The sequence below is a fragment of the Suillus paluster genome, assembly GCF_016628075.1.
Source record: "Suillus paluster strain FC165 chromosome Unknown EDB91scaffold_165, whole genome shotgun sequence".
NCBI lineage: Eukaryota > Fungi > Basidiomycota > Agaricomycetes > Boletales > Suillaceae > Suillus > Suillus paluster.
The window spans coordinates 36,827-64,180 of record NW_024537725.1 but is presented as its reverse complement, the minus strand read 5'-3'; the positions used below and the strand labels follow the sequence as shown (position 1 = coordinate 64,180).

At 46.7% G+C, this 27,354-nt stretch overlaps 8 protein-coding genes across 8 annotated transcripts; 5 read left to right on the top strand and 3 right to left on the bottom strand.

Annotated features, from left to right (window-relative positions):
- Nucleotides 1-212: 212 nt before the first annotated feature.
- On the top strand, nt 213-1,949 carry EDB91DRAFT_1088084 (uncharacterized protein; the record flags this gene model as incomplete). Its single annotated transcript, XM_041316347.1, has 9 exons — nt 213-358; nt 409-509; nt 665-747; nt 818-914; nt 980-1,093; nt 1,211-1,388; nt 1,577-1,680; nt 1,710-1,810; nt 1,901-1,949. Coding segments are annotated over 9 exons (973 nt in total), but the record flags the coding sequence as incomplete, so codon positions are not given.
- Nucleotides 1,950-2,293: 344 nt separating this feature from the next.
- Nucleotides 2,294-3,747, bottom strand: EDB91DRAFT_1088083 (uncharacterized protein; the record flags this gene model as incomplete). The annotated part of the gene is made up of 5 exons (XM_041316346.1): nt 2,294-2,727; nt 2,756-2,899; nt 2,981-3,062; nt 3,126-3,500; nt 3,550-3,747. 5 exons carry the CDS (start codon nt 3,745-3,747, stop codon nt 2,294-2,296), a joined length of 1,233 nt encoding a protein of 410 aa, XP_041169721.1.
- Nucleotides 3,748-3,987: 240 nt separating this feature from the next.
- On the top strand, nt 3,988-7,274 carry EDB91DRAFT_1255997 (uncharacterized protein; the record flags this gene model as incomplete). Its single annotated transcript, XM_041324086.1, has 9 exons — nt 3,988-4,196; nt 4,448-4,670; nt 4,740-4,901; nt 4,959-5,137; nt 5,188-5,496; nt 5,552-6,138; nt 6,190-6,647; nt 6,696-7,038; nt 7,114-7,274. The coding sequence occupies 9 exons, from the start codon at nt 3,988-3,990 to the stop codon at nt 7,272-7,274; spliced, it is 2,631 nt and encodes an 876-aa protein (XP_041169720.1).
- Nucleotides 7,275-7,557: 283 nt separating this feature from the next.
- EDB91DRAFT_1255996 (uncharacterized protein) lies at nt 7,558-8,058 on the top strand (the record flags this gene model as incomplete). Its single annotated transcript, XM_041324085.1, has 2 exons — nt 7,558-7,830; nt 7,876-8,058. The coding sequence occupies 2 exons, from the start codon at nt 7,558-7,560 to the stop codon at nt 8,056-8,058; spliced, it is 456 nt and encodes a 151-aa protein (XP_041169719.1).
- A 165-nt stretch (nt 8,059-8,223) lies between these two features.
- Nucleotides 8,224-10,602, top strand: EDB91DRAFT_1255995 (uncharacterized protein; the record flags this gene model as incomplete). The annotated part of the gene is made up of 6 exons (XM_041324084.1): nt 8,224-8,442; nt 9,369-9,561; nt 9,616-9,830; nt 9,881-10,051; nt 10,102-10,138; nt 10,190-10,602. The coding sequence occupies 6 exons, from the start codon at nt 8,224-8,226 to the stop codon at nt 10,600-10,602; spliced, it is 1,248 nt and encodes a 415-aa protein (XP_041169718.1).
- Nucleotides 10,603-16,532: 5,930 nt separating this feature from the next.
- EDB91DRAFT_1255994 (uncharacterized protein) lies at nt 16,533-17,690 on the bottom strand (the record flags this gene model as incomplete). The annotated part of the gene is made up of 1 exon (XM_041324083.1): nt 16,533-17,690. One exon carries the CDS (start codon nt 17,688-17,690, stop codon nt 16,533-16,535), a length of 1,158 nt encoding a protein of 385 aa, XP_041169717.1.
- A 1,111-nt stretch (nt 17,691-18,801) lies between these two features.
- EDB91DRAFT_1088079 (uncharacterized protein) lies at nt 18,802-20,481 on the top strand (the record flags this gene model as incomplete). Its single annotated transcript, XM_041316345.1, has 7 exons — nt 18,802-18,915; nt 18,964-19,264; nt 19,331-19,474; nt 19,520-19,596; nt 19,648-19,857; nt 20,005-20,168; nt 20,394-20,481. The coding sequence occupies 7 exons, from the start codon at nt 18,802-18,804 to the stop codon at nt 20,479-20,481; spliced, it is 1,098 nt and encodes a 365-aa protein (XP_041169716.1).
- Nucleotides 20,482-23,193: 2,712 nt separating this feature from the next.
- Nucleotides 23,194-27,098, bottom strand: EDB91DRAFT_1240203 (uncharacterized protein; the record flags this gene model as incomplete). Its single annotated transcript, XM_041321975.1, has 13 exons — nt 23,194-23,286; nt 23,464-23,723; nt 23,787-24,454; nt 24,531-24,669; nt 24,722-24,913; nt 24,975-25,260; nt 25,312-25,372; nt 25,423-25,571; nt 25,623-25,788; nt 25,841-26,034; nt 26,085-26,456; nt 26,518-26,595; nt 26,793-27,098. The coding sequence occupies 13 exons, from the start codon at nt 27,096-27,098 to the stop codon at nt 23,194-23,196; spliced, it is 2,964 nt and encodes a 987-aa protein (XP_041169715.1).
- Nucleotides 27,099-27,354: the final 256 nt, after the last annotated feature.

The following is a 27,354-nucleotide window of genomic DNA, read 5'->3' as shown; positions in this document are numbered from 1 at the left end:
TTGAGGACAGCCTCCACCAAAGGTGTGAAGCAGGAGTCATGGAGTTGACTTGGGAAGACATTGTTGGGACTGGATAGATCTGGATAGATGGCTGAATGTGGATGTATGAAACACAAGGCAATCGAAGAACGGAACAGTGGAAAGAGGGAAAAATGTTCTTAGTGTTTACATTTATTTGTGCAATGTTGAACTTCTTGGCAATTCCCATCAAGACATGCACAAGATGATTTGCAAAGACTCATCAATTCCAACACCCATGGAACACATCACACAGTACGATTCAACGACCCCATAATCACAGGCGTTGATGAACCAATCCATGGAATTCCGCCATCATCGAATTCATCTTCCATCCATGGTGAGTACGATCTTGTTCTCGACCCAGTCTCCATCTAACACCATTCAAAGTGGGATCGAGTGCATCGACATCTGCTGGAATCGAGGACAGAGATTTCTCGATGGGCTCCATTTACTCCGGGCCGGAGGATGACCTCCCGGTGCCATCTTTGGTAAATGCTTCATCGATCGGTATGATCCATTCCTTCTCCTCACCATGTCCTAACGCTTCTCAAACCTATCAATCTCGGTCCTGAGGATGATGGACCCGAGCCTCACCCTGGCTGGACTTTGATGTTTGGTGAGTACATTCAATGGGCAATGCCAGATGGAATTCGTAGACCAGCCAGGACACTTCCCCAGGCATTCGATATGGGGCCAGAGGAGGAATGCTCCAGAGCTTCACCCTGGGTGGAAATCCATAATAAGTTGTGCATCGCATCGATCACCTGTTGGTTGCTAATTTGCTCGTTTGTGTCAGCCACTGTGGGCAATACTCCTGTGTTGCCCACCCGTTCAAGCTCATCGGTGTCAATGGCGGATGTCGAAATGACCGAATCGTTGATGCCGCTCTTGATGTGAGCGGGACCATCCAACCACCGCCCAGATACCATTTCATCCCTCATCACTCGATTGTACGAAGATATTGGTTGTTTGCACACCATCAACATCAAAACCCACTTCACTGATGTCAGAGCAGGAGTTGCTTCGCATGTCGAAATCAATCCTGCGCATCAACAGCCTTGATGACAATGCTGTAAGTCAATTCAATCATCATCCTCATCAAACCTCATGGGCCTCAAGTTCGACGTTCCCATGCACACTGATCATCTGTTGGATGATGACCACACAATCCCGGAACCATTGCTGCCAGAATATCCTCGAACTCGAGCGACCTTTCCACACTGCATTCGCTGACAATACGGACAAGCTCCATTGGGCAACAAAGGATCTGAGGCAAATGGAGAAGGCAGAGGTGATGAATCTCAAGCTATCCCATATGCTCGATCGCTTCATAACACAGGTCCAGGATGACTGGCATACACAACAGGGTATATCACATAGTTAGCAGTTGTATAAAGATGTAGCTTTAGATACCATGAGCAAAAATAATTGTACACAGGAGCTGGGGGACCGGATTGATGAACGTGTTTCCACCATCATCCAACCCTTCGCGGGCTGCACCTTCTTCATCCGCTTCTGGGCTGTGAGGAGTCCCTTGAAGCATACATCATCCCAGGTATGAAGCTCCAGTCACTCGAGGCATACATCATCCCAGTGGAGAGTAGCTGCTTCGATTATCATTCTCCAGTGAAGGAGTCTCTCAAGCATACATCATCCCAAGTAAGTAGCTACTTTGATGTGATCGCCAGCAAAGGAGTCCCTCGAAGCATACATCATCTGAGATAAGTATTCCCATTGATGCTGATAATCCAGTGAAGGAGTCTGTTGAAGCATACATCATACCAGGTAAGTAGCTCCTTTGATCATGATTCTCCTGCGAAGAAGCCCTCGAAGCATACATCACCCCAGGTATGTAGCTCCTTCAATGATAATTCTCCAGTGAGGAATCCCTCGAAGCATATATCATCCAAGATAAGTACCTCCCTTGATGATGATTCCACAGTGAAGGAGTCCATTGAAGCATACATCAGACCAGGTAAGTAGCTCCTTCGAGGATCATTCTAATCTGACCACAGATCAACACAATCCATGTCACTTCACAAATATCATCATAGATCCAGAAAGTGGACCTCGGATGGCAGGAACATCTTGCATAGTGTATATCCTATGTGGAGACAATTCTGTAACGCTACACTAAAGTGCTGCCTTTGCCTTGCCTCGATCAAGTTACCTGACCCCGAAATACCTCTGTTTTCTCGGCAACAGTCTTGCTCCTTGTTGTCCTCGACTGCTTTGTGGCACGAGGTGATATGAGCTGACCTTCCACTGCCCGTCATTTGCCACCAGCCCTTTTACCACCCTGGCTGTGGGATTGCTTGGTGAGTCTGGCCACCGCCCTCGGCCTTCTCACATTCTGGGCCAGTGACTCACTAGATGATTCCCGTACACTAGCCGTCGACCTCAATGTCCTCCGGCCACATGCTGTTGATTGTGCAGCTTCCACTAGATCGACCAGCTCACCCTGACCGTTCTTCCACCTTTTAAACTCGAAGACCAGTGGAACTCCGTTCTCCTGTTGATCATACCAGAAATCGAGCAAGGCTACGGCCTCAGTGGTCTGCAGTTTCAATGGGTCCTTGACCTGGACATTGTCAGGGAGGTACTGACTGGATATGAAGTTGCCCCTGGCATTCCATGATGGCTCTCCAGGGAACCACACTCTTTGCATTTCCACTGAAACGTCCTTTGTCGGTGTCAGAATATGAGCTGCAATACATGATTGAAGACAGCTCACTGTAGTTTTCGGTGAGAAATGACCGGACTATGGCTTTTTTCTGCTCGAGCCTGTCGCCAGTTGTATCAGGCAACACTGGTACACTGTCGCCATCAACCTCCAGCTCAAAGGCCAGTTTCTTCGTCTTCTTCCTGAAGCCAACATCTCAGATGCCTCCACCCTCGGCAGCATCCATGCCTACCAAAGTCATGGACTATTCAAGTCAGGTGTGACTGTGTGACTCACTGAACTGTTCCTCGGCATACTCCTGCCAGACAGGCAGGATATCTGACCAGTCCTTTGTCTTGGTAAAGCTGTCCCCTCCAAACTTATCATTGAAGTCATGTGTTCCACACAGCACCTCACCCTTCTCATCCTTCTAAGCTGTAACCATGAAGACTCTCATCCCACATTGCCTCCACATCTCCTTGGCAAAATGTTTGATGTATGTTGGGCCTTTCTTGGTTGCAACTGAGGCCTGGATCTCTGGGGGTGGAAAGTCATTGGACCATTTTTCAGCGGTCTCCATTGCGATCTCCATCTTGTCGGCAGGCATCTTGTCGACAACCTTTTTCACAGTTCCCTGGTAGTATTTGAACATCTGGGGATCGCCTGGCTTCAGCCCAGTCTCATCCTTGATCCTCTGCAGCACCTGGTCTCTCTTTTTGTGAGATACCACCATCCTAGCAGTCCACTTCTTCCCGTACTTGATCTTATCTCTCCTCTGCTTTACCTTTGTGTGATTGTACAGCCAGGTGTGATAGATCTGGATGCCAGCGTGATCAGCACAGTATGTGTGAACACCATTCACTGACCTTGTGCCTCTTCTTCAACAGTTTGTCATTGAGCTTGGGACCAAAGAACTGCACCGCTCGGCAAATGGCATTGAAGATGTTTTTCTTCTCATGTCTGTTTGCTGAAGCCCATGTATCCTGTTGAGCCTTGAGTTCAAGAACCTCGGCTTTTCTCAGGGCTTGATTGCTCAGAAAGGCTGTTTTCGGAAGTTGTGGCATTGGATGTTGAATGTATGGCAGTCCAAGCAATGTTACAAGGAATTTATAATGATCCCAAAGTTTGGTTCACTTAATTCAGAGTTCCAGTCTAGGTCGGATCGGTGTTTGTAAGGCATAGGTATGAATGAATGAGATGATGCAACAAAATATGTATTGTAGCTTGCCTGTCGCTTCATCCTTGCCATGGGGTCGCAGATAATTAAATGCAATCCTCGCATGAGATCACATTTGGTGGCCCTCATGGGCAAGAAAGGCAGGCAAAAGTGGAAGAAGGTGCCTCATCCAAAAAAACATAGAACAGCAGTGCAGTCTCCCCTGGACACACAAACAGTTCAACCGGTTGCAGGTCCATCCATTTGGAATGACATGGGTGATGAAGTCCAGGAGCTCGACCACCAGGCTTTCCACCCTCTGCCACTTCCAAGCTCCCTGGCAAGTGCATTCATATGGTATTTTCTTGCAGATGGCTCATTACAGCAATGTCCCAATAGAGTCAGAATGACTACCTCAGGCAATGGCTCCTAAAACGAGATTCTTATTTGCATCACCTGCTCAATAGAGAAGCTCCTCCGGTGCACAGGAATTGCTCGATCTGCAGGCTCGATGGGGTGTACAAGTGCCATGATTGTCTAGGGCAACCCCTATTTTGTACTGCATGCTGCAGAGTGAAACATCAACTCACCCCCTTCCACTCCATTAGGCAATGGACAGGCACATTTTTCCAACAGAGCTGTCTGGCCGATGCTGGGCTGATCATACATCTGGGTCATGATGCAACAGGATGTGCAGCTGCTGATGATCGCTGGGATATTTTCGATCAGGAGGAATCAGAAGATGAGATCGATCTGGAGGACACTCCGTCGATGTCTGCTCCTCGGTACAAGCTCAGAGGTGCAGAGATGCTCATTGTGGACAAGTCCGGGGTCCATTGACTGCAGATTCGATGTTGCGAGTGTCCTGCAGCCCAGAAGCCTGACATACAGCTCTTTCAGGCAGGACTCTTTCCAGCATCCTTCATCAACCCAAAGACTGTCTTCACCTTTGCTGTGCTAGATGACTTTCTGTTGGACAATTTGGAATGTGGCACATCAGTGATGAACTACTACAGCAAGCTTCAATGCAGCACTTCAAGTGCATTTCCGCACCTTGTGCCGGTAACTCGCCATGATCCCTTTCCTGTGTGATCTGTATTGACGGCATGAATGCAATAGGATCGGTACAGAGAGCTCATGAGAGTGGCTCGCCAGTGGAGGCAGCTGAAGGCGTACAAGTGGAATGGCTTCAGTCACGACCCAGAGCCACCAAAGCCTGGAGAGCAGGCATTGTTTTGTCCAGCATGCCCGCAGCCAGGAATCAACATTCCATGTGGTCCCAAAGAAAACCTTGATCAGTGAGTTGGATCGAAGCTATGTGAAGAACATCATCTAGTTCTGCTAAAAGGTTGAAATACACTCGATCGTATGTCATGGATGGAAATTTCAAAGCAGAACATTTGCACCCGAAGAATCTGGAAGATGAGGTGTGGCTCACTGATGGGCTTGGATTCATGGTTGGGAATGCAAGGTACAAAGGTCACCTGGAAGGAGCTAAAGATACCATAGAGAGATCGTCATGTAACAATCACCGAGCTGTCAATCAGGCCAATGCCTCTTGGCATAAGCTCGAGACTACTGGGATCGGTGGATGCGCATGTGCCAGACATGGATGCTTCGTCCCTCACTCAATGGTAGATTTTCAGAAGGGAGAGCGGTGAGTACACGGAGTGCATCGATTACTTCGTCCACCATGGTTAATGTCTATTCAGACAAATGAACATGGACTATGCCCTGTGTGAAGCATTGCAGCACAACATGCAAGGCCTGACCCGAGCGATCACCTTCTATGACATAAACTGTCAATATCACAAGCACTTTCACCAGCGTGTGTGGAACAGCCCTTATCTGACGGTGGACCCTGCTGTGAAGATAGTTCCTGGCATCGGGCTCTGGCACGTTCATGGTCATCAAGACAGCTGTTATGTGAGGTATGCTTCCAACTTCATCGAGGGCACTGGGAGGATCGATGGAGAGATCATGGAGACTCTCTGGGCTCCTCTCAACCTCATTTCACCATCTTCCCGAGGGATGTCATCTCCTCACCAAAAGGAGTGCCTGGACTATCAGATGAATGATTGCAACTTCATGAAGATGATCCGGATGAGAAAGTCCTTGACCCAGAAATATAAAGAAGCCAGGGCAGGAGTGGAGGAAAGTAGGAAAGTGTTCGACACCCTCACATCAAACGCTCCAGCAGTTGCGGTGGCATCGTGGCTCGATGCCGAGGTAGAATCGCAGAGCAGGAGACTTCAAGATCCATTGGCTATGGACATTTATGAGATCAAGATGGACAAAGGTTTGCACTCTATAGCAATGTTGTAAATCATATGATTCACACCATAGTCAGCACCGAGCAAGAAACAAAAGGAACATCAGCTCATGGAGCGGAACGGTGGGCCTCAGGTGCCTGCTTCTCGTCGAGGGGTAACCACTTGGATATCGACCGGATTGGCCATAGAGGAAGCACAGATCACTCTCCTCATGGCAGTCCGAAGGCTCAGGACGAGACCCAGCGAGACCCAGAAATTAGAGATCATGAGAAAGCAAGACCGGCTGCAAGGTCAGATCGATGCATTTAATGCCGGGGCCATGACATACCTCGGGGACAACTTCCTTGACCACGAGGTTGATGATGAAATGGATGACTTTGAAGACGAAGCCCTCGATGTTGAAATCATGCAAGATCCCGATGAGGATGAGCATGAAGATGATGCTGTGGCTGATCCCACAGCTCCTGCATTTCCTCCAGAACTGACAGTGATACCTTTGCCATCAAACATTGGAATCGATCGGTGTTCACAGCTGGTTGCTCTGGATCTGATTCCACAAGAGATCTCACTTTGAGAGGGCCAGGCAAATGATGCCCTGCATAATCTCAGGCTCCACCTTTCAGACAAAGCCGTCCTCTTTCAAACAGCTGTCTGGAAAGCTGGGTCGCAATCTCAATTGACTCGGGCATGGTCGCAGGTGAAGTTGGTGGAGCAGAAGGTGTCTCTAAATGCCAGCATATACCAGAAGAGCCGAAAGCAAATGATTAAACTAGGTGTCAAGGATCATCTGATGGAGAAGTATGAACCCCTGCTTCACGAGCAACTCAAAGTCAGCACAGCGATTGCTGATCCCAATGCTCGAGGACAACGAAACAAGTCCCTCACTTGGTTCTGGTCTGTCGAGTTCAATTCAAATGGACCCGAAGGTGACTGGATGAATTAATGTGAGTGCCACATTGCATCAATCAGCAAGATCGATCTCAATCTATTATTGAATATAGTCCTCAGTGTTCACTGGCTTCGTGCGAAAGCTCTCAGAGATCGATGGGCCGAGGAGTTCACTGTGATCGAGCATGAAATGGACTGGACATGCACATTCTTCCTGCACAAGTCCTGGACATGGGTGGACCAGAAGACAGTTTCCGAGGCAATGGGCCTTTGAGGTCATGCCTGTTTTGCTGCTTGCCAAGCTCACATGTATTTATTACTAGCACAGGATGCTGAGGGAGCTTTTCAGGTGGTCAAAGCACAATGACGGAGTAGACCAGCATTATTTGTATTATAAAGAATATAATGGTGGCTTCACCATCCTGATCTGAATAGTCCGAGGTGACATGTGTACACTGATGTCGCTCGACCGGTGTGTGCTTGCCGAGATGCCGCACTGATGCTGCATATTGCCGGTGTTGATGGTTCTCACAACTGATCTGTTCTTAACAGCGATCATGACCCATCCATCATCATCAACCTCTGTAGTGCTGGACGACGTACTACAGGCCGACTCGTCTGATGAGAGTATATGTGTTGATATTCGAAACACCGCTCGTGAAGCATATTCTGTCAGATCCATGTCCACCCACAATGTTGCCGTGGTACTAAATGTGGCTGGATCGCGCATCCGGGCATTCCTCACCCTGTTCCAGTTTGAGCACAAGAATCAACATCTGTTTGCAGATCGCATTGCCTTTTATAAGGCTGACCTTCGTTGGGAGATCGCTGTGAGTGTTGATCTTTGATATTTGCATTTTCTCATATCGGCATAGACATTTGTGACTCCTGTCCTCAAGTATGCCGCTTCCCAAGGCATCATGGCGGTCGTACCAAAGCCCGTCGTGCATGTGCTTGAACTCATGGTTCAGGACAGATGGCAGCTGGTGCCAAACAATATTTTTACAGCTCACCTTGGAAAGTTTGAAATTGTTGCCGAGCCCAGCGATCTGTCTTGAACTGTGGAGAACTATCAGTTTCCATGGTTTGAGATGATCACAGCAGACTTTCCTGCTTGGACATGGGCCCAGATGAAGGAGAGCGTGCATTTTCATTCTAGGCAATTGGTGAGCAATTTGTTTCTTGTATCTTCTATTAACTAATGAACATAGGGTGACACTTTCATGCCTTCAGTGATCCCTGCCGAGACCCTCGATGGTACTGAGCATCCTATGCTCAACATGCTTCCCACCCTTCGTGAACGAGTCATTTCAATGGTCTTGGAGCAGGAAGAGGCGATCAGGGAAAAGTTGGCTGAAGTCCGTATCTACAATGCAGCCCTGGACAGACTGGAGCAAGGCAGAGATCCGAGGTTGATGCAGGCAATTGTCAGGGGGTTGCCAGTGGGTCCCATCATGGACGAAAATCTCAATCCTGCTACAATGCATAGGAGTAATGACCAATCAAGTTGATGTGGTAGCTAGAATAAGTTCCTCCTCTGTATGCTTGCCATTGTAGAATACATTGAGATGTTGTAATCAATGTTCATATTTGGATGCAGTTTGATATTTTGAGCTCAGTGAGTGGTAATGGAAGAAAGACTGATCAACCATCGATGGTGAATTCGGTATCAGGTGTGTAGCAAGGATCGACTGTCAACCTGCAATGCTTGATGTTTAAATGTGCCATGATTGTCATCAGGCATGGAGCCCCATCAATCAACCATAGAAGCCGAGAGATCGATTCTAGACAATCGAAGGCTCCGGTTCAATCTCTGGGGGTCCATGATCGATGAATGGGGCTCTTTTTCTGGAGTTACCGAATCCCCCTGATGAGCCATTGACATCGATGGTTGACCATGGAAGCCGGCCAATCGACTATTGACCATTGTGAGGCTATAATCGAACCTCCTCGAGCGATGAGGCCCAACCATCACGTCGATGTTTGATTATGAAATAGTCGACTTGTGATGGGCTATTTTCGAATTGAACCTCGAGCATCGAGGTTTGAGCATGGAATCCGGCCACTATGTCGATCATGGAATCCGGCCAGTACGTTGATGTTCAATTGTGATCACCTGTGCCTGCATTGGATCGCCCATTCACATTAGGGGTATAAGTTACTGTATTATGTATCGAGCATTCAATCTGAATGACAGTGTCATTACTCAGGTTCATCTCGGGTGGCCAGTGAGCGGGATAATGTTATATTAACTGCTTCGGACAAGGACAAATATCTCATCCGTTGCAACCAAAGAACATGGTGATGTCCACTCACATTCCACGTCTTCAGCCATCCTTCTCTCAACATGACTTTGTCTGCGATTCAGGTGCCCCTCCCAGAAGCCTGGGCTCTCCGAATCGCTCATGAGGCCAGTGATTATGTTGCGAAGAGATTCAATCATTTGGTGCAAAACACACCTGACTATCCCCAGGTCATCCCACCTGTCACTTTGGACTCTCATCTAGTGATGGCATGTGATCGCTTGGTCGTTTGCCTGACCGAAGCATTCAATAATCCAAGTGAGAAACTTCTGAGTCAATTACATTTCATGTCTTGTCTCACCCGATGCCTAGTTAACATGGAGATAGATATTGTCTGGTATAGCGAACATGTTGGTCCCATGAACACTGGACAAAACAAGGAGAAGGAAGAGAGGTTGCTACACAGGTTTCCCCCCGGTCATAACACCGATGGCCCAATGTATCTTGACAAGCCTGCCACGGTTCTCGATTCCCTCAGCCGCATGATCATGTGGTATCTCCCTGGAGCCTTCAATGAGGAAACCCAAGTGAGTGATTGAGGCATTCATTGTGGTCTATTCCCCACCTTTCCTTTCAGAAGCAGATGGTGGTGGCTACCCAGCTGATGGAGTCTCAGCTGCAACACAGTCTACATGCTGAAGGCCACAGCAGCTGGAGAACCAATGAGGAGCTTTTCTCACATGGGTCCGATCAATCGCCCCCAGGCTGCATCAATTTCTCGCCGGCTTGGTTTCAACAGGCCCATAATGTGAGTGGAGCCAGGGTCTGATGCTATGATTGGAACTCACTGGCTATCAGCTGGGCTATGACCAGGAAGTCTCGGCATTGCTGAAGGGTCCTTCAGGGATGGACATTCTCAATGCCATCGCCTGACTGGGAGCAATAGCATCTGCTGCCCTCAGAGTTATGCATCCCGAGCAATATTTCGAAGGCCTGAGAACCTTCGGGAAACTGGATGAGGCGGCATGTCGCCTCAACCTCCCATTTATGCCTGATGCTCTGGAACAGTGGTCGTCTGTTTTCACGGTGCTGACAGTGATCAGCAATCGGGAAAGTCCATTCCATCGTGACGTCAAGTCCTGCCCTCAGTGGTTTGACATCCTCGAGAGCGTTGGCAACTATGAGAATGGTGGCATGGTATTGCCTGGTCTGGGTATAGAGTTGATGTATTATCCAGGGGTCATGGTGGGCATTTCTGGCAAGATCATATGCCACGGTGTCCCTCGGGTTGATGGGGATCGAATTTGCTGGGCATGGTACATGTGGGATGCAGTTCATGAATATGCAGGGATACCATGAGGTTTGTGGCCCCAGAGGGACAACCATTTGCCACTGTGGGTTGATGAGAGGAAGGAGACTCAATATTAGATGACACAGATATTTATTCCTATCAAATGTGGTACATGGATGTAAGATAGACACTCATTGATGAGAGGAAGGAAACTCGACATTAGATGACACAGATATTTATTCTTATCAAATGTGGTACAGGCATGTAAGATAGACAATCACTATAGACCATGGTGGGTTTGTGGCTCGAGGCTCGGTCATGAAGTCCGAGGCTCACCTTAAGGTTCGATAGTCCAACACACCTGCTCTTTCACAACCTCGAAAGTGTGGTGACACTAACACTGGATGACTACTGCAACAAGTAGCATCTTCTGGTGAAGGAGTCCCTTGAGGCATACATCATCCCAGATATGTAGCTTTTTCCATGATTATCATTGTCATTCCAATCTGACTGCAGATCCACATGGGCTCCTCAAGGAGAGCCAGCCGAGGATGGCTAAATTAATTTACCTCGTCAAACCTCATTGCCGATCCCGAAAATGGAACCCAGATGGAGATCATAAGAGGATCAGTTTTAGTGAGCACTTCAGTTTGTCGCTATGTTTGCCCTTCCCACCAGACTACTTTCAGATATCCAGCAGGTAAGACCAAGGAGTCTCTTCAGAATGCCTCATCAAAGATGAATCAGGTTACCGCTGTCAGTCAGTCAAAATTAACAAGCTACTTTGACATCATCCCTCGGCCCAGCTGTCTCAATGATATGCAGCCCTCGGCCCATCTGTCTACATAAACTCCTGCCCTCGGCCCACCGGTCTACATGATACACTCTACAGGGATGTAAGATAGACAATAGACTATAGATCAATGTGGGCATGAGGCCCGAGGGTGCATCATGAAGCCTCCCTGAGGCACCAATGATCATTGAGGCCCAATCATCGAACATCGAGCATTGACTATGACATTCCAAGGAATCTCTTCAGAATGCCTCATCAAACATGAATTAGGTTGCTGCTGTCATTGATCTCCTGCCCTTGGCCCACCTGTCTAAATAATACACTTCCATTGGCCCATCCATCTACATGATACACTGCCTGCCTCCCACCTGTCTACATGATACACTTCCCTCGGCCCCTCCATCTAAATGATATCCTGTCCTTGGCCTATCTGTCTACATGATACCATAAACACACCAGCCCATCTGTCTACATGATATCCTGCCTTCGGCCCACCTGTCTACATGATACGATATACACATGGGCCCACCTGTCTAAATAATACACTCCCCTCGGCCCATCTGTCTACATGATACCCTGCCCTCAGCCCATCTGCCTAACTGATATCCTGCCTTTGGCCCACCTGTCTACATGATATGATATACACATGGGCCCTCCTGTCTAAATAATACACTTCCCTCGGCCCGTCCATCTAAATGATATCCTGTCCTTGGCCTATCTGTCTACATGATACCATAAACACACCGGCCCACCAGTCTATATAATACACTGCCCTCAGCCCATCTGTCTACATGATATCCTGCCCTCGGCCCACCAGTCTAAATAATACCCTTCCCTCGGCCCATCCATCTAAATGATATACTGCCTTTTGCCCACCTGTCTAAATAATACACTTCCCTTGGCCCATCTGTCTAAATAATATCCTGTCCTCGGCCCATCTGTCTAAATGATATTCTGCCTTCGGCCCACCTGTCTACATGATACCATTCACACATGGGCCCACCTGTTTAAATAATACACTGCCCTCGGCCCATTTGTTTACATGATACCATACACACATGGGCCCATCTGTCTAAATGACTACCTAGAGATGCGCCCACACATCAATTTCATATACACTACCAATACTAGCCTCATGGGCCCATCCATTTCCATCGAGTATAATATAGGTATCAGCCCATCTGTCACCATCGAGGATGCTAACTTCACTGGCCCATGTCTACTGCCTCACCTCATACGGGATTTTATGTCCCTCGGCTGTCCTGTCTAACACGGGTTTTGTCACTGAAGGGGCTCACACGCAAGTGGTTCAATTGCAAGATTGAAGAGTAGGCATGATAGGGGATCTCCCTGTCTCACACCATGGGAGACTTTAAACGGTGAGCTTAGGAAACTGTTGATGGCTACTTTGGTGTATGCTGAGTGGTATAGGCTTTTGATTGTGTTGATGAACATGGGTGGAATTCGGAAGGCCTCTAGTGTTTTGAGGAGATAGTTGTGGTGTATTTTGTTGTAAGCTTTTTCTTGGTCAAGAGCTACTATTACACCATCTTCCTCCATCAAGTCGGTGTAGGCTGTCATTACTTGTGTCAGGCGAATTGGATCAAAGATAGATTTTCTTTGGATGAAACTGCTTTGGTTAGGGTGTATTAATTTATTGATGTGTTTTGTCAGTTGTATGGCTAGCACTTTTGTTAGTATCTTATAGTCAATGTTGAGTAGGGTTATTGGGCAGTAGTTGTCAATCATAGTGCGGTCTTTTTTTTTATATAGAGGGGGCACATCCAACTTAAAGTGAAATCAGAATCTTGGTGGACTCCATGTAATTGTATGTCGTTTATAACTGTGGTGAGGGTTTTTATAATATTGAATCCTGGTTTCTGTTTCTCACATGCCCCTTTGTATTTATCATTGAGATGTTTCCATAGTTCATAAGGGATTCCGTCAATTCCGGTTGCGCTTCCAGACTTTGATGATGTAAGTGCATTTAAGATGTGTTCCTCTTTCAAGAGTTCGTTCATTTAGTTTGTCGGTACATCGAGCTTCTGGTTTTCATGTATTTCATTAAGGGCCCTTTCTCTTACTAGTTGTTGATTGTATTCATTGTCTATAGGGATGTCGGACAGTTGGATGTCATTGTGGTATGTTTTCGCTATCTCTGCCATCTCTGCAGATTTCATTGTGTAATTATTTGATCCAGGTATTTTTAAGCAGTGGATTATATCCCATGGTGCTTTCTCATTGTTGATTTTTGACCAGTACTTACTTATGGTTTCCCCTTGGATCGCCCATTGTGCTCATGCCTTTAGTTGCACTTTCTTATTCTGTTTTTTTTGTAAGTGGTCGATCTCTTGTTCAAGTATCACTCGGTTTATGCTCATATCTTCTGAGGTGTCTATTTCTTTGTAGTTGGAGGTTTTGCGTAAGTCTTTTGTTAGAGCTTTGATTCGCTGATTTATTCTCGCTAGGTGTTTCTTTGTAGTTTCTTTGGCTGCATCGGTTGTTTTGGACTTAAAGGATTTTCATATTGTTTGCAGGTTTATTTCATCGCTTCTTGGGCCTAGTGCGTTGATCTCTCGTTGATTTTCAGTTCCTATCTTGATTATTTGTTGGATTAGGTTCTCATCGGTCATTATGCCTATGGGCCATGACCATCTCCCTTTTCCAATGTGCAGGAGGCCTGGTGGTGCGAATCTTACCGATATCATATGGTGATCTGAGGGGATTTGGCTGACGTTTGTGGTCCAGTCCAGCATGCTTCCCATGTGTTGGTCTGAGGTGTAGATCCTATCGAGTTGTGATAGTGTGTGGGTGATGTCATATACCTGATCCAACCGCTCTAATATCAATATCCACTCTGCTTTCCGATCACCTCTGCTCCAGCCATCCTCCGCTTCGTCCAATCATCGTCTGCATCTGCTCCTACGTTTCCGCTCAACCGGTCCCCTTCCATAACATCTCCATTCAACTGGACCTCTTTCTCCTTTTAGATATATACTTTCCCCTTCGGTACATAGACCCTTGCTTCCGGATCACCAGTAATTCCTATTACCGCTCGATTGCTGATCCGATGTGTACATATTGATATCCACTCCAACTTATGTCTTCACCTGTGTAAAGTACTTACAAACTATATCCTTGGTACATAGCTTTACTACATAGTTATTCTGATCACTGCCTCATACATAGAAGCATATAACATATCCTGTACTTAGATATTTTCCTCAGTCTTAATATTACTTGTCTTCTCACAGTTACATCTTGTGAGAATTCTCAGTAGGACCTTGCCTCCTCTGGACACAAGTCTCAACTTGTTGTCATCTCCGACCCTCCAACCCTCTGCTCCGACTTAGAGCTGTGCTCTAAGTGCTCCCTTATTCCTCCGCCCCTATCAATATTCCCCTTGTCCCTTTTCCCCATCCTCCGCCTTCCCCGCTCCTACCCAACCTTCCCACTGCTCCTATCCATCCTCCGCATCACTCCCCACCTTCTCCGCTCTGCTCCTAGTTGGCCCACCGCTAGTAGCTCTTACTTCCTGACCCTCAAAGCGGACCAAAGCGGTCCACTCGTCCTATTGTCAGACAACGTCGGACCCGCTCCAAATTTGGGGCACATACTTGGCTAAGGGCACAGCGCAAGAGCTGAAGCCAAGCCCCGACCCCTCTGCCTCCTGAGCCGGCACGGTACCTAACAGGTGATTGCTGCTGAAAGTAAATAGGCGGTGGTGCGGGTGTTTGTTTTTCCAGGTGTCATGTACATTTATCACTGACCTTAAGTCTCTTAGGGCATTTATGGCGGCTTCATTATCTAGTCTTGTGGGGGCACAGTCAATTGGGTTTTCAGTGAGGTTGAAGTCACCCATCATGAAGTCTAAGGTACTGATGTTTAGTCTTAACCATTCAGTTCTGATTTTTCCCCAGAACTCATGATGTTTGTTTGCATTATTCAGTGTGTATACGTTTAGAATTTTGATTGTTTTGTTGTTGTGCCAGTTTAGTGACAGGATAGCCGCTCGTCCTGGTATTAGTATCTTCATGGTGGCATTTGATACATTGGTTAGCTCTTTATTCAGGACGAAGGCGATGCTGGCTGAGCTGCTGGGGTGTGTTGGGTCACTCGTGTTTAGTACTTTCAGGCAGTGGAAGAATAGGGCATCTATCTGTTTTTCGTGTTCATCTGTCAGGTGTGTTTCTTGTACACATAGTATACCTATTTTCTGATCCCTCATTGTTTGGTTTACTGTCGTCCATTTTGAGGTTGGACTTTGTGTGAGGTTGATGGAGGTGCATCCTTTCATGTTCAGTGTCACTATTTTAATGTTAGCTCTCATTTTTTTTTCATTTAAGGTTGCATTCTCTCGTTCTGGTTGCTGATGTTGTTGGGCGTGGTCAGGTGGTCCACCCGGTATTGGTTCTTGGGTGGCATTATTGGGGTTGTGTGAGGGTGTGTTTCCTATTTGCTGGTTCCTGGTGAGGTGTTGGTGTTGGTGTTGGGGTTGCCTATGGTAGGTTTTTCCACTTCCGAGATATCCGGACTGGTCATCAGAGGATCTCCCAGTGGTTCAAGGTGGTCCTCCTCCACAGTCTGGGAAGGGAGCACCATGACCGACAGAGAGACCATTAGTTGGGGGGTTTAGTTGAGTATTTGAAGTGATCATATTACTAAATCTACATTATGATCATTATGTAGGTTTAGAACAGGCATATCCTGGCCCATTAACAGTGGACTATATTAGTGTTTTCGATGTGTTGCAGCTCCTGGGGCACTGGTACCATCTACTAATGAAAACTTGAGCCTCTCAGCATGGCTTGTCCGAACCTAAATATGTTTACGTGGTCTGGTGTGCACCATGCTTGTTTGAGACAACCTCAGCTTTCCTGTCCCATTGTAAGAACGGTTAGTATATTTGGGCCAGGGTTTAGTGTTGACGGTTCAGGTCTCTGTGGAACCGGTCTCATTTCATCAGCAGTTTGCATACTCTTAGGAACCAGGCCTAAGGTGGAATCATTGCATTGTGTTGTTATTCTGAGTGTTTTGTTCTGGTGGGGAGGACTGGGGTTGATATACGTGGACAAGGTTGGGTTGAGTAGGTAGGTGTATATTTGGATCATAAACTAAAGGGGGGGGTTTGGGTGTATGTAATGATGGTTTTTGGTTGAGAATGTATTTCCTTTGCTAAGGTATGTACTAGTGTATTCGATCAGATCAGATATTTTGTCCGGGTCTGCTGCCTCTAGCCCTCCCTATCTGATGTGGTGTGTTGTTATTATTCCTGTTGCCTACTTTCAGGCCGTTCCAGTGGGGGACAAGTGGGAACAGGCAGAGTCCTTGTGGGTGGGTGAGGGAGTGACATATTTGACATGTGAAGAGTGCCGTCACAGTTCTGTAACCATCAAGGCTGGTAGGGTAGTTGAGAGTGCTTAGGTAACTTCTGAGGTCAGTCCAGGTTTTTGCATCGTTGGTGGGGCTGGTTGTGAGAATGTTGAAGTGGGGGACTAAAAGGCCTCCTGTTATTTTGAAGTCAAGAAGCTTGACGTGGCATGACGTGATGAAGTCTTGGGTTGCCTTATATATCAGTTCATCATCAGGAAGGCTGCATTTTGAGAAGAATTCTTCAATGCAGTAACGGTTGTTGTCTTGGGTCCAGGTTTCCGAGATGGCTTGTAGGATGGTTACTATGTCTAAGGTTGTGAAGCCAGTTGAGCCGAAGAGGAGTTCTGGGGGGTGTGTGCAATTAAATGGAAGGGCTTCGAAAGTTAAATCTGTCATGGACCATATGCATTGGTTCAGCAGTAGGTTCTTGGTCTCGTTGGATACTCTGTGGACCAAGAATCCTATTGGGAAGTTTTTTGCTCCCTTGCCACCTTGGGGTTGTGGAGGAAAAACGTGAACTGGAAGGGCATCATGGTGAGTGGACTCTGCTATGGTAGTGATGTTGGCATGGACATGTTCCACTATGATGGTGGCTCGTTCAGCTATGTCTCTTCTGGAGTGATCAAATACCCGGTCCATGAATTTAGGCTGCTCAACCTGGAACCAGGTGAGCAGAACCCTGTTATCGAGATGGTCAAAAATTTGTGTGGAGTGTGACATGTGCACTTTTGGGAATCCCCCATTCAGAGGTGGGGTGAACTGGGGGAGGAGGGTTGTGCTATGGTTTGTGCCGTTTTGGCTTAACACAGATCTGTTCATGTCTGCCAGTGCTAGGTGCACTAGGATGGCTTGTTCCTCAGATGTGGGAGCGTGGTTGGTGGTGGGGCTCTGAGGGGCGCTCATAGTTTGATCTATTGTGGAGTTACCTGGGGTGTGGATAGAATTGGCGAGACCATCATTTGGGGTTTTGTCATTGCTAGCTTTGGACATTTTTACACTGAATTCCTGATAGATGAGGAGGCCAGGTTGGAGGGGGTGGATGCGGTTTACATGGGATGTGGGAGTGGGGGTATCTGGGGGGGAGTGTGGGCTCAGGGGGAGAGGTGGGGATGAAATGCTAATATTTAGCAAAAGCCCACAACACCTTGAACATCACCCAATTTGGTATACCCCACAATTATAATTATTCTCACACCCTCCCCACCTTACTCCAGCTTCACCAGCGCACTACAATAGGTCCCTGTTCATATATAGGTAGTAGTTTAGTATATATATGTATAATATAATATAATAGACCGCTTTTTTTGTTTATTTGTGTAACAGCTCCCCCTCCAGGCCCCTTTCAAAATAGGGTAGGGTACAGAACACTTTCGCATTTTTCTGCCTTTGATAGGGAAGGGTCCCAGGGCATTCAGAACATGTTTATGAGATATATGAAGAGATTCCCATCCTTATTTGACCCCCTGAAGTGTCGTCCTACATCAATAGATATGGTATATATGCAGGAAATCACAAAATATGTTATAAACAAAAAAAGCGGTCTATTATATTATATTATACATATATATACTAAACTACTACCTATATATGAACAGGGACCTATTGTAGTGTGCTGGTGAAGCTGCAGTGAGGTGGGGGAGGGTGTGAGAATAATTATAATTGTGGGGTATACCAAATTGGGTGATGTTTGAGGTGTTGTGGGGTAATTCCCACACCATGTGGCTGAAAAATGCGGAGGTATGGTGTGTGGAAATAATGGGTGACTTCCTGTAAGGTTTTACAGACAAATTTCTGTTAATCCTCATGCCTTAGCTGAATAGCCACGCTGGATTTAGAAGGTAGCTGTCAACACCTGTCAAACGGTTGCTCTCGCACTCGTCTGTAAATCTGCCAATCTACAGAGGGGTAGCTACCCCTCTGTATATTTCTATAAATTGTTGGAGCGCACTAAATGTCTGATTTGGGCAATTTTTTTACTCTGTTTAGATGGCTCGCTTGGAGTCGCTCCTGGAAATCTCATCCGGATCAACTCTTGTTTTTCTGCTATCGTGGACTCTGCTCCTCACATTTGGCCTTATCTATCATCTTCTGTCTGCTCAAAATGAACCCTTCTGACACTCTCAGGACTGATTCTAACATTTCTCGCACAAATACTCCTGCAAAATTTGCCCCTGCAGCCAGTGATCACCCTGTAGTGCCTACCCAGGTGGAATATGTGAGTACCATAATATTTAAATTGGTGTCTTGTGCTAACTATCTATAGTTTGATCTTTTCTGCCCAGCGCAAGCTTATAGTGTGCGTGAAAATTCCTGCTTCCTTGAGGGTCCAGGCCATCCACGGATGCATCCTCCCCACGCCATGTATTGTGATTTGGAGTATCCATCTCCCCACATGTACAGCCCGGCCCTTTATCCTGCTGGACCATTACCTCCTAGTCCTGATACCTCTGGACTGGTGCCTCCCACTGTCACAAACATCCGACCTCCCTCTATCCTTCCGATCGCTTTTGCAGAGGCTGTGTCCGATGAAGAGCTCGAACAACCGTTACTCGCACCTGCTAAGGGTCAGAAGCGCTCGTCAGCACTAACTGTGCAGCCTTCGAGAGCCCCTCTGAAGAAATGAACAAAAGTGGGTGGTAAGGGAAAAGGCCCCACAAAGCCACAGGCTGACCCTGACAGCAAGCTGGTAGTTGGCGAGGCCCCCAAAAAAGGTTGGAAAGATGGGGCGACTGGCTACTCTGCTGACGAAGTCAACCATATACTTAAGGAGATTGGTTGACATCTCCCTCTTGGCGGAAAAGCTTGGGATGCTGTTACAGTCACTTATAATCAGTGGGCTTGGCAGAATCATATGATGGAGCGCTCATCCAAGGCCATTCAAGTGAAGTATGATATGGTTCGTTCTTTATTGTAATATATCTACTAGCTGTTGATGTTCGCTTAACAGATTTGTCGTATGGAGAAACCCACAGGAGATGGCGAGCTGCCTGAATATGTGGAACTTGCTCGTCAGATTGAGGATTCCATTACAAGGAAGTCAGGGATGATTGCACTTGATGACTCTGAGTGGGATGAAGGTGATATCAGGAGTGAGATTGAAGGGAAAGATGTTCTAGAAGTGTCAAGTGAGTCTGACAAGGGAGTGAGAGGTGCGAAGGTAAAGCACACAGGCTTGAAGAAGACAGTTGTCAAGGCATTTCGTGCAAATCCTCTCCTCACACCCAGTGCTCGCTGACCTTGTACTACTGCTGCTTCTGATGCATTGTCGTCACTGACATCTGTCTTTAATCCTGCTGCTATCAAGGATCGTGACGAGACTTGGCTCTCATCACTTGTCCAATTCAATCAGATCAACACTCTGCAAGCTGAACTTCGCGAAGTGAGGCAACGCATTGAATCGCTCAATGACCGCCTCATGCAAGAGTGTTGTCGCGCAGATTGTGCAGAGAGCCAAGTTGAAATGCTCAAGTACATGTTATCATCTCAGAATGAGGCTCATACCCCTGCTCGTCCTCCTGCTTATCCCCGTCAAGCTTCGCCATACCATTTAACCTCTCCCTCACGAAGCCATTGATGCCCTCACTACTCTCCATCACACTACTCACCTCATCAATCACCATCACTCGAGTACTCCTCTATGCCTGGGCCCTCACGTGTCAATGACAACACTGTTTTTGACACTCCCCGTCACAGCAATGGACTCAAATCACTTGCACTAGCAGTTGACATTGATGCTGAGGATAAGGATCACCGTGATCATGGTCCTGTAGAGCAGTTTTAAAATGTTGTTTGTACTACGTGAATAGTAGCAAAATAAAAAGACCTATGGAGTCTGCACTACAAGATGATAACGAGCAACATGATCGCAATGATGGATGTCACCAATAGAACATTACCTAGATCAAGCCACAGCTGCTCATCCTCTGATGCCTTCCAGATCGGCATGTACACAGCACAAATCTGATTAATACCCACACAAATTGCTCTGACATTGCTCAATCTCACGCACACCTCCAGAAGCCTCTGATGTCGTGCCCGATCATTGATGTCCAGTGGGACATGAAGTCGGCCGAACGAGCCCTGCATCATTCACATACCCCATTCTGCTGTTTGGCGGTAGGATAGTAGCTGCCGGTTGAATGTTAGGAGCTCTGCCTGCTCATGCGCATTGCCTGGAAGTACAGCACCATTTTTTAATGGTGCTTGTATCTTGCCTGAGATGGCTGCCATCCCACATGGAAATGCAGAATCAGCAATGAGATAATAGCCATCAGGAGTCTTCTGTTGAAGTTTTTTGTAGATGGGGCAAGATGTGTGCAAGTCATGCCAACTTCCAGGAGCATTAAGTACTGCAGATATGATGACACCTAAAAATGTGGTAGTACAAGGAAACAACACTAAGATCATATTTGAATTCACCTCATGGAGAAAAGACCAGTACATTAGAGATAAAATGCAAACTCTTCCAACCATTATATGTAGCATTCTCGACTTCAGGATCATCAGCTTCTTGGCATGGCAGACTAAGTCCGTCAATGCTGCCAAAGCCTCCCATGAGTTTGGAATGACAAGCGCGAATCAACAAATTGTCCTCGATGATTTTGTTATGGTCAGGAAAGTGAATTGCACCTTCGGGTATGTCACGAAGAGTTTGAAGGAGGATATCAAGTGTGAAATCGAGGTAGCGGTTGACAGTGGTGGGTATAAGTGCGAAAATCTGTTGCAGTGATATTTCCTGCATAGCTGAGTTGAGGAAGTGTGGTGTAAGCCCCAGTGCACCTGCAGCATCAAGGGAACGAGCTCCAATATGAGGCTCACCCTGGCTGGACACATCAGCACGAGGGATTGAGGTGGAGTTCCACTTGTCTGCAAATCCACTGTCGAGGAGTTGATGGAACGTGGTGACATCGAATCCCATCGTAGTGATGTAAGCATGATCATTGTAGCTTTCATAAAGATGTGTCCATGGTGTCATGAAGCGAGGGCTTGGGAGGAGCTGAGGACGGCACAAATACAAGCGTGATGGATTGCGAACACATATTTTCATCAGATGTGCCTCTTCCGCACCAAGAATGAGAACACCAACAAGTGCAGCTTGCAGTTGCAGCATCTCGTCATCATCGGCAAATGCATTCTGCATTAAAGTTTTAATGTCCATGGCAGGGCTCAAATTATAGGGAAAATAGCTGTATCTATGTCTTACGGTTTACGGATTTTGTCTGTAAATTAGCTGATGTCAACTTGTCAAAAATTTACAGACAAGCTTGTTTCTGTAAATTCTTACAGGAAGTCACCCAATGTGGGGATGCCTGACATGAGGGGGTGACCAAAATGAGTGAATTTCTGCTTTTGGAAGCCAAAATTGCGGTCATCACATGACCAAGCTATACACTATAGGTCTGCTACTTAGCATGTTCTAATGCATCAAAAATCAGGCTAAGAAGCATAGATGATGCATCACCTGTGACTTGTAGTTAGCAGGCTTGATGTATCATAGCTACAGGGACTGGTGTCCAGTTTAGCCGAACGTTAGAAACCACATTTTGCTCATGAGTCAGCATCTACACATCTATCTTCATCGAACAAAGGCACTAATAGGCCAGCAGTTACGATACTATGTATCGCAATGCACCCGCAATGTGTGCGTATAACAATGTAAGTGGTTTGTGGATATTGTGCAGCTCATTGTTCTCAGTTGACATGCAGGCGATCATCAGTATCACGCCACTAATGTATTTGGGTATCCGACTTGTCTGAAGTCAACAACTTTGTTTAACTGCTGAAGGTGATGTGAAGAAGTGGGGGAGACGGGATACCCAACAGGAGGAGCAATGTCCAGCCAGGTGTATGACAGTAGATCACCACCTGTTACGAGAATTGCCAAATAGACCATCAGCAAAAGACTTAGTTTGCTCACTTATTGGAAAGAACTTTGATGCTCACGGAGGCCCCCATAAGCTCCCTGTGATGTTCGGCCGTCAGGACTCTCTAAAATGGCTCTCAAATAGGCACGGTTGGGAGTGTTGAGAGAGGGAAAGAGATATTACTTAGTAATGCTGGGAGGGGGAAGATAGTTATGAGTTACGCCGTGTCTGGGCAACCTGGGGATGCAAAGAAACAGAAGAAACAGAAAATGACTCACTGGAGGGGAGATGAAAGAATCGGGATCGGAAAAACAAACCTTTGGAGCGCGTTATGATCTGAACCTTTCATGCACAATGCGGCCTAATTGTGGATGAAGAGGTTAGACCAAAGCACACTGGAGTTGATGGGATGGGAGGTGAGTACTAGTGGGCGATCAAAAATCAGAGAGCCACAGAGAGCCACATGTGAAAGTGGGAAGAGAAGGAGAATTGCAAATTGCGAGTCTTCTAAGTGCATAAGTAGCACCTGATGTTGGTAGACAGATATATCATTATGGGCTATAGCCCTAAAACTGGAATACATCCCTTGGTTCAACTATCCATTGACATGATACATCACTGTAGGCTAATTATCCATCTATCTTCCATCCGAGAGCCGGCACATTTGTTACTTTGACGGCGGATGCCCGGCCAATGTCTAAGTTGAGCAAGTTGAGCATTTTCTGAGAATCTGAGATCCAAACATTGATTCATTGAAGACGTCACTATGTATGAAGGTACAGAAGCTACTAATCAACCCCATCGAGATCTTCATGTGGGGGTTCAATAATAGAAGGTTCGTCAATAGAAGGTCCATCATCCTGCTGGCCTTCTGCACCATAATCCAAACCCGCACTTACTAGGGCTCCCACATCCCTCCACATTCCCGAAAAGCTTGCAGACAAGCCATGATGGATAGCACCCTGGCGGTTTGCATATGCAATCAGACCTTCTGCATATTCTGACCACTCTACCATGTGAAGGGTTGCTCGCTCGTCCCACTGTCTGGCTTCCCATGCGAGAAATGCCAACACGCGCTGCATCTCAACCAGTAATAGCTGGATTTCTTCTTCCCACCAGTTATGTCGGGCCCTTGCCTTACACCATTCGACGCAGAGTGCTAAATCCACCGCAGAGTAAGTCTGTTGTCTTCAAACGAAAACAGTGCTGCATGATCACTTACTGTCTTGCAGCCCCTTGCTGTCATGCGAAGAGATCCCATGAGTAAGCCAGATCCACGGCATGATTGCTGTGCCCAGAGTCTGTCCCCCAAGATCACCTATTGGTCTGAGGTTTGTTTTCTTCAGTGGTTGTAGGCCGCGATCCCACCTGACATGATCAATGTGCCTTGACAGGCAGACCAATGCGCTATGCGCACACAAATATTTATCATGGCTGAGGACTAGCCAGTCATCGACAGCTTGTATGGTCTTCCGCACCCGAGTATTGGTGCATTGTCCACGTAGGTGCTGGCCTTTGAAATGCAAGAGCTGATGGCAAAGGTGTATATGGGATCGGCACTCATCCAGAGCGTCATTTGCCTGCGCAAAATGCAATGACCATTCTATGTGAAGTAGTTTTGGATCGCACAGTGCGTAGCTGCAGATGTCGGAAGGAAATAGCAGCTGAAAGTCCTCAGGTTTGACAGAATTGGGCCTTGGCCTTGGACATCCACTCTCTTCATCATCACTGGGCATACGGTTGTGGCCGGTAGCATTAGTAGCACGGAGTTGAGAGACAGATGGCATGTATAAGACTTGAATCTTAGTCCATGCTTCAATACAACATTGGAGACTATTGCTGCATGCTAGGATCTTTGTTTGTTGTTCATTTGTTGCATGTTGACCTAAGCTCTCGTTATCTGCACGAAGCCGTCATCTAGAAAACAAAATTAGTGTAGTATTGCTTGAATTCACTTGCCACCTACTGTGCATGCTCAATATCCAGACCCGTGCTGATGAGAATGCTCGGTGTCACATCAGAATGAAGTGAAACCGAAGATCTGTCCTCTAAATCTTGCGCATCTTGCATTAGTAGCTCTAGATGAACGGCCGCCTGCATTGTGGCTGAACTTCCCATGAGACTATAAACAACTTGAATGAAGGCCAAAATTTTTACCTGTAACCCTGCTCTCAAACGGATTCGGATTTGAGTGGTCTAGCTCCCATGCTAAGACTTCATTTGTCCAATTTGTGAGTGAGGCAACGCCTAAGTCTGATTGCTTGATTGACTCTTCCAACTCCGTAAGGGCATGGCAATGTTCTGTTTTGGCTTTGATGGCTTCCTTGATCTTGTGGAGTAAGACACAACCTTTAAAAATACATCGCTATAGTTAGTTTATGTCAACGAGGTGACTGCTGCAAAGACGTACCGAATGCAGTCACCTTCTTCCAGTTCCAATTGCCGAAATGGTCGTCAAGAACTTCTCGACAACTACTGGGCCCCATTTCCTTCGTACTTGCAGTGATGCGGTTTATATCGGCCCATCCACGTTCTGGCGCTTCCCCATCTGTTCGACCGACTCCCGGTGTCCAGTTGAAGGAGAAATTTGTTTGGCAAGCAGCAATATGAGCAGCAATATGAAACTTCAGCACAAAGAAGTTGAAGGCCGTGTGCACGCGATTGGGTTGGAGTTGCGAAGGAAGGGTCGAAACACACTGTCAGAGCTTTTTGTGCCACTGGCAGGCAATATCATAGGAAAAGTTGACTATGGGAGTGGACGCAAAAGCAGACAGGGCGGAGAATACAATGTAATCCATGTTCATATATCTGATGGAGGCATGAGTACCTGTAGCAATGGCATTGATAAAATTACTCACTTTTCGCCTCTTTGCAAATCTCCAACACCACTTGCCAGCTGCATGTCATGCCGCGCACAAACAACTGAGCCTACACTGGTTGCCACAAGCCCTTTGGAAAGCTTGGTATCTGCCATGTTGATGGCATTGTGGCTAACGCACATGCTCTTCTAAAGCATGTATTAGTACGCCATGATATAAGTGAAGTTAAAATAACAAACCTCTTGCCTAACATCTGCATGATCGCAAAGGTATGTCTTGTACTGTCCTTCTTCCACAAAATACCCCCATCCAGGACTGAGCCCAGGGTCCTTGATATTGTTTGACACGAGACGATGCTTAAGGTGAAAATTGGCGTCAATGGCCAAGAATAGCGAGTAAAGCCATCTGTGTAAAACAGTAAGTTAATGATTGAATGAGTAGACGGAGGAAAACATACCGTTCATTTGAGCTGACATGTGCTAAGTCCTCAGGGACATTTTTTCCAAGCTGCGGACAGGCAGGGCACAGGACTGCGAGTTGTCCTTGTTGCATTGCATCAACTCCTGCAGGGTCATGACCGCGACCTGATCGTTTCAACGATGTGAGATTCTGCCACTGTCTCATGATCCTTAAAAAGACAGAGTAGCGGTCCTGTGTGGATAAATTAGTCAGTAACTAAGTAAGAAACGAGTGTCAGTCACCTTGATAGGCTTAATGCCTGTGTTGTCACTTTGACATGCAAGGCAATGATAAAACTCGTAAGCCGACACTTTAGACTCGAACGAAAGGAGGTGGAAATGTTCGAGAACTGCAAATGTTGCTGCAGTCCTCGGATCTGTTGAAGTTGATGGAAAGAAGTGGCCACGCAAAAGTTGTCTGTAGTGGGATGGTGCATTCGCACAGCTACAGAAGTCGAGCGCGACCTCGTGTATTCCATGGACATCGATTACAACAAAATCATCCTCTCGTGCGGGTTTGGGATTGCAGCAGGACTGGCCAGTGTGATCTCCTAATTGGATGTGCAGGCCAAGGTGTTTTAAAGTTGTAGGGTGAAAATATCTGTCCTGCCATTGCTGAGATAGTGTTGTCAGAGAAAGGTACACCAAGTTGGTAGTAACCGAAATGCGAACCTACCTTGACTCGATGAAGTGGTACATTCTGGTGGAATTTGATCATGCACAGACGGCAAAATAAATCAACTGAAAAACAATCCTCACAACGATATGATGTGTCCAAGTCCCCACAAGCATGGCATGAATGATCAGCCTTCCCGCGCCCTTCTAATTGAATCAATTCATCTAGGTAATGCAATCGTTCCGAGGTCCAGACGCACATCGGATCGTCCTATCATGGAAAAGACAATGCAGAAGTCAGGTTTAGTTGAATAAAAAAAGGGAAATGTCGCTCACTTTAACCATCTGCTTTTGTTTTTCAGTCAGAACGTAGATCTCATGAGGTTCAGCGTCAAGAGATATATAGGTCTCATTCCAGGGATCAGTCTTGCAGCAGTCAGCACTAACATCATGAGTCTCTGAGACATTGTCCACCGGTAGGACAGCATCAAGATATCTTGTCTCCAGGTTGATTTGTCCGGTAGGTTGAATTGCGAATACTCGATGGCGGTGGACGTTCTGGGAGGATTGTCCAGCAGAACCTGGGACAGGATGTCGAACAAGTCGAGGCTTCTTGCTGGGACGGCCGCCTGCTCCAGCCATGATTGTGAGTGAGAGTAAGAGCTAGTGTTGTCACACAGTGCAATGTGCTGTTGATATCACGTAAATAAGCTTCAACTGTGCCAACTTCAAGTGTAATCTATGTAGAGTTGGCCTAATGAGTGGGATTGAAAACTTACTAGTATATTAGGTGGGAGAGCTTAAGACGAGGCATTGATTTGTATGAAAAGGAATTGTTGTAGGCACTTGCGGATTGAGACAGGCGAGTTATGAGTTTTGGTCGGACCGCAAGTCTTAG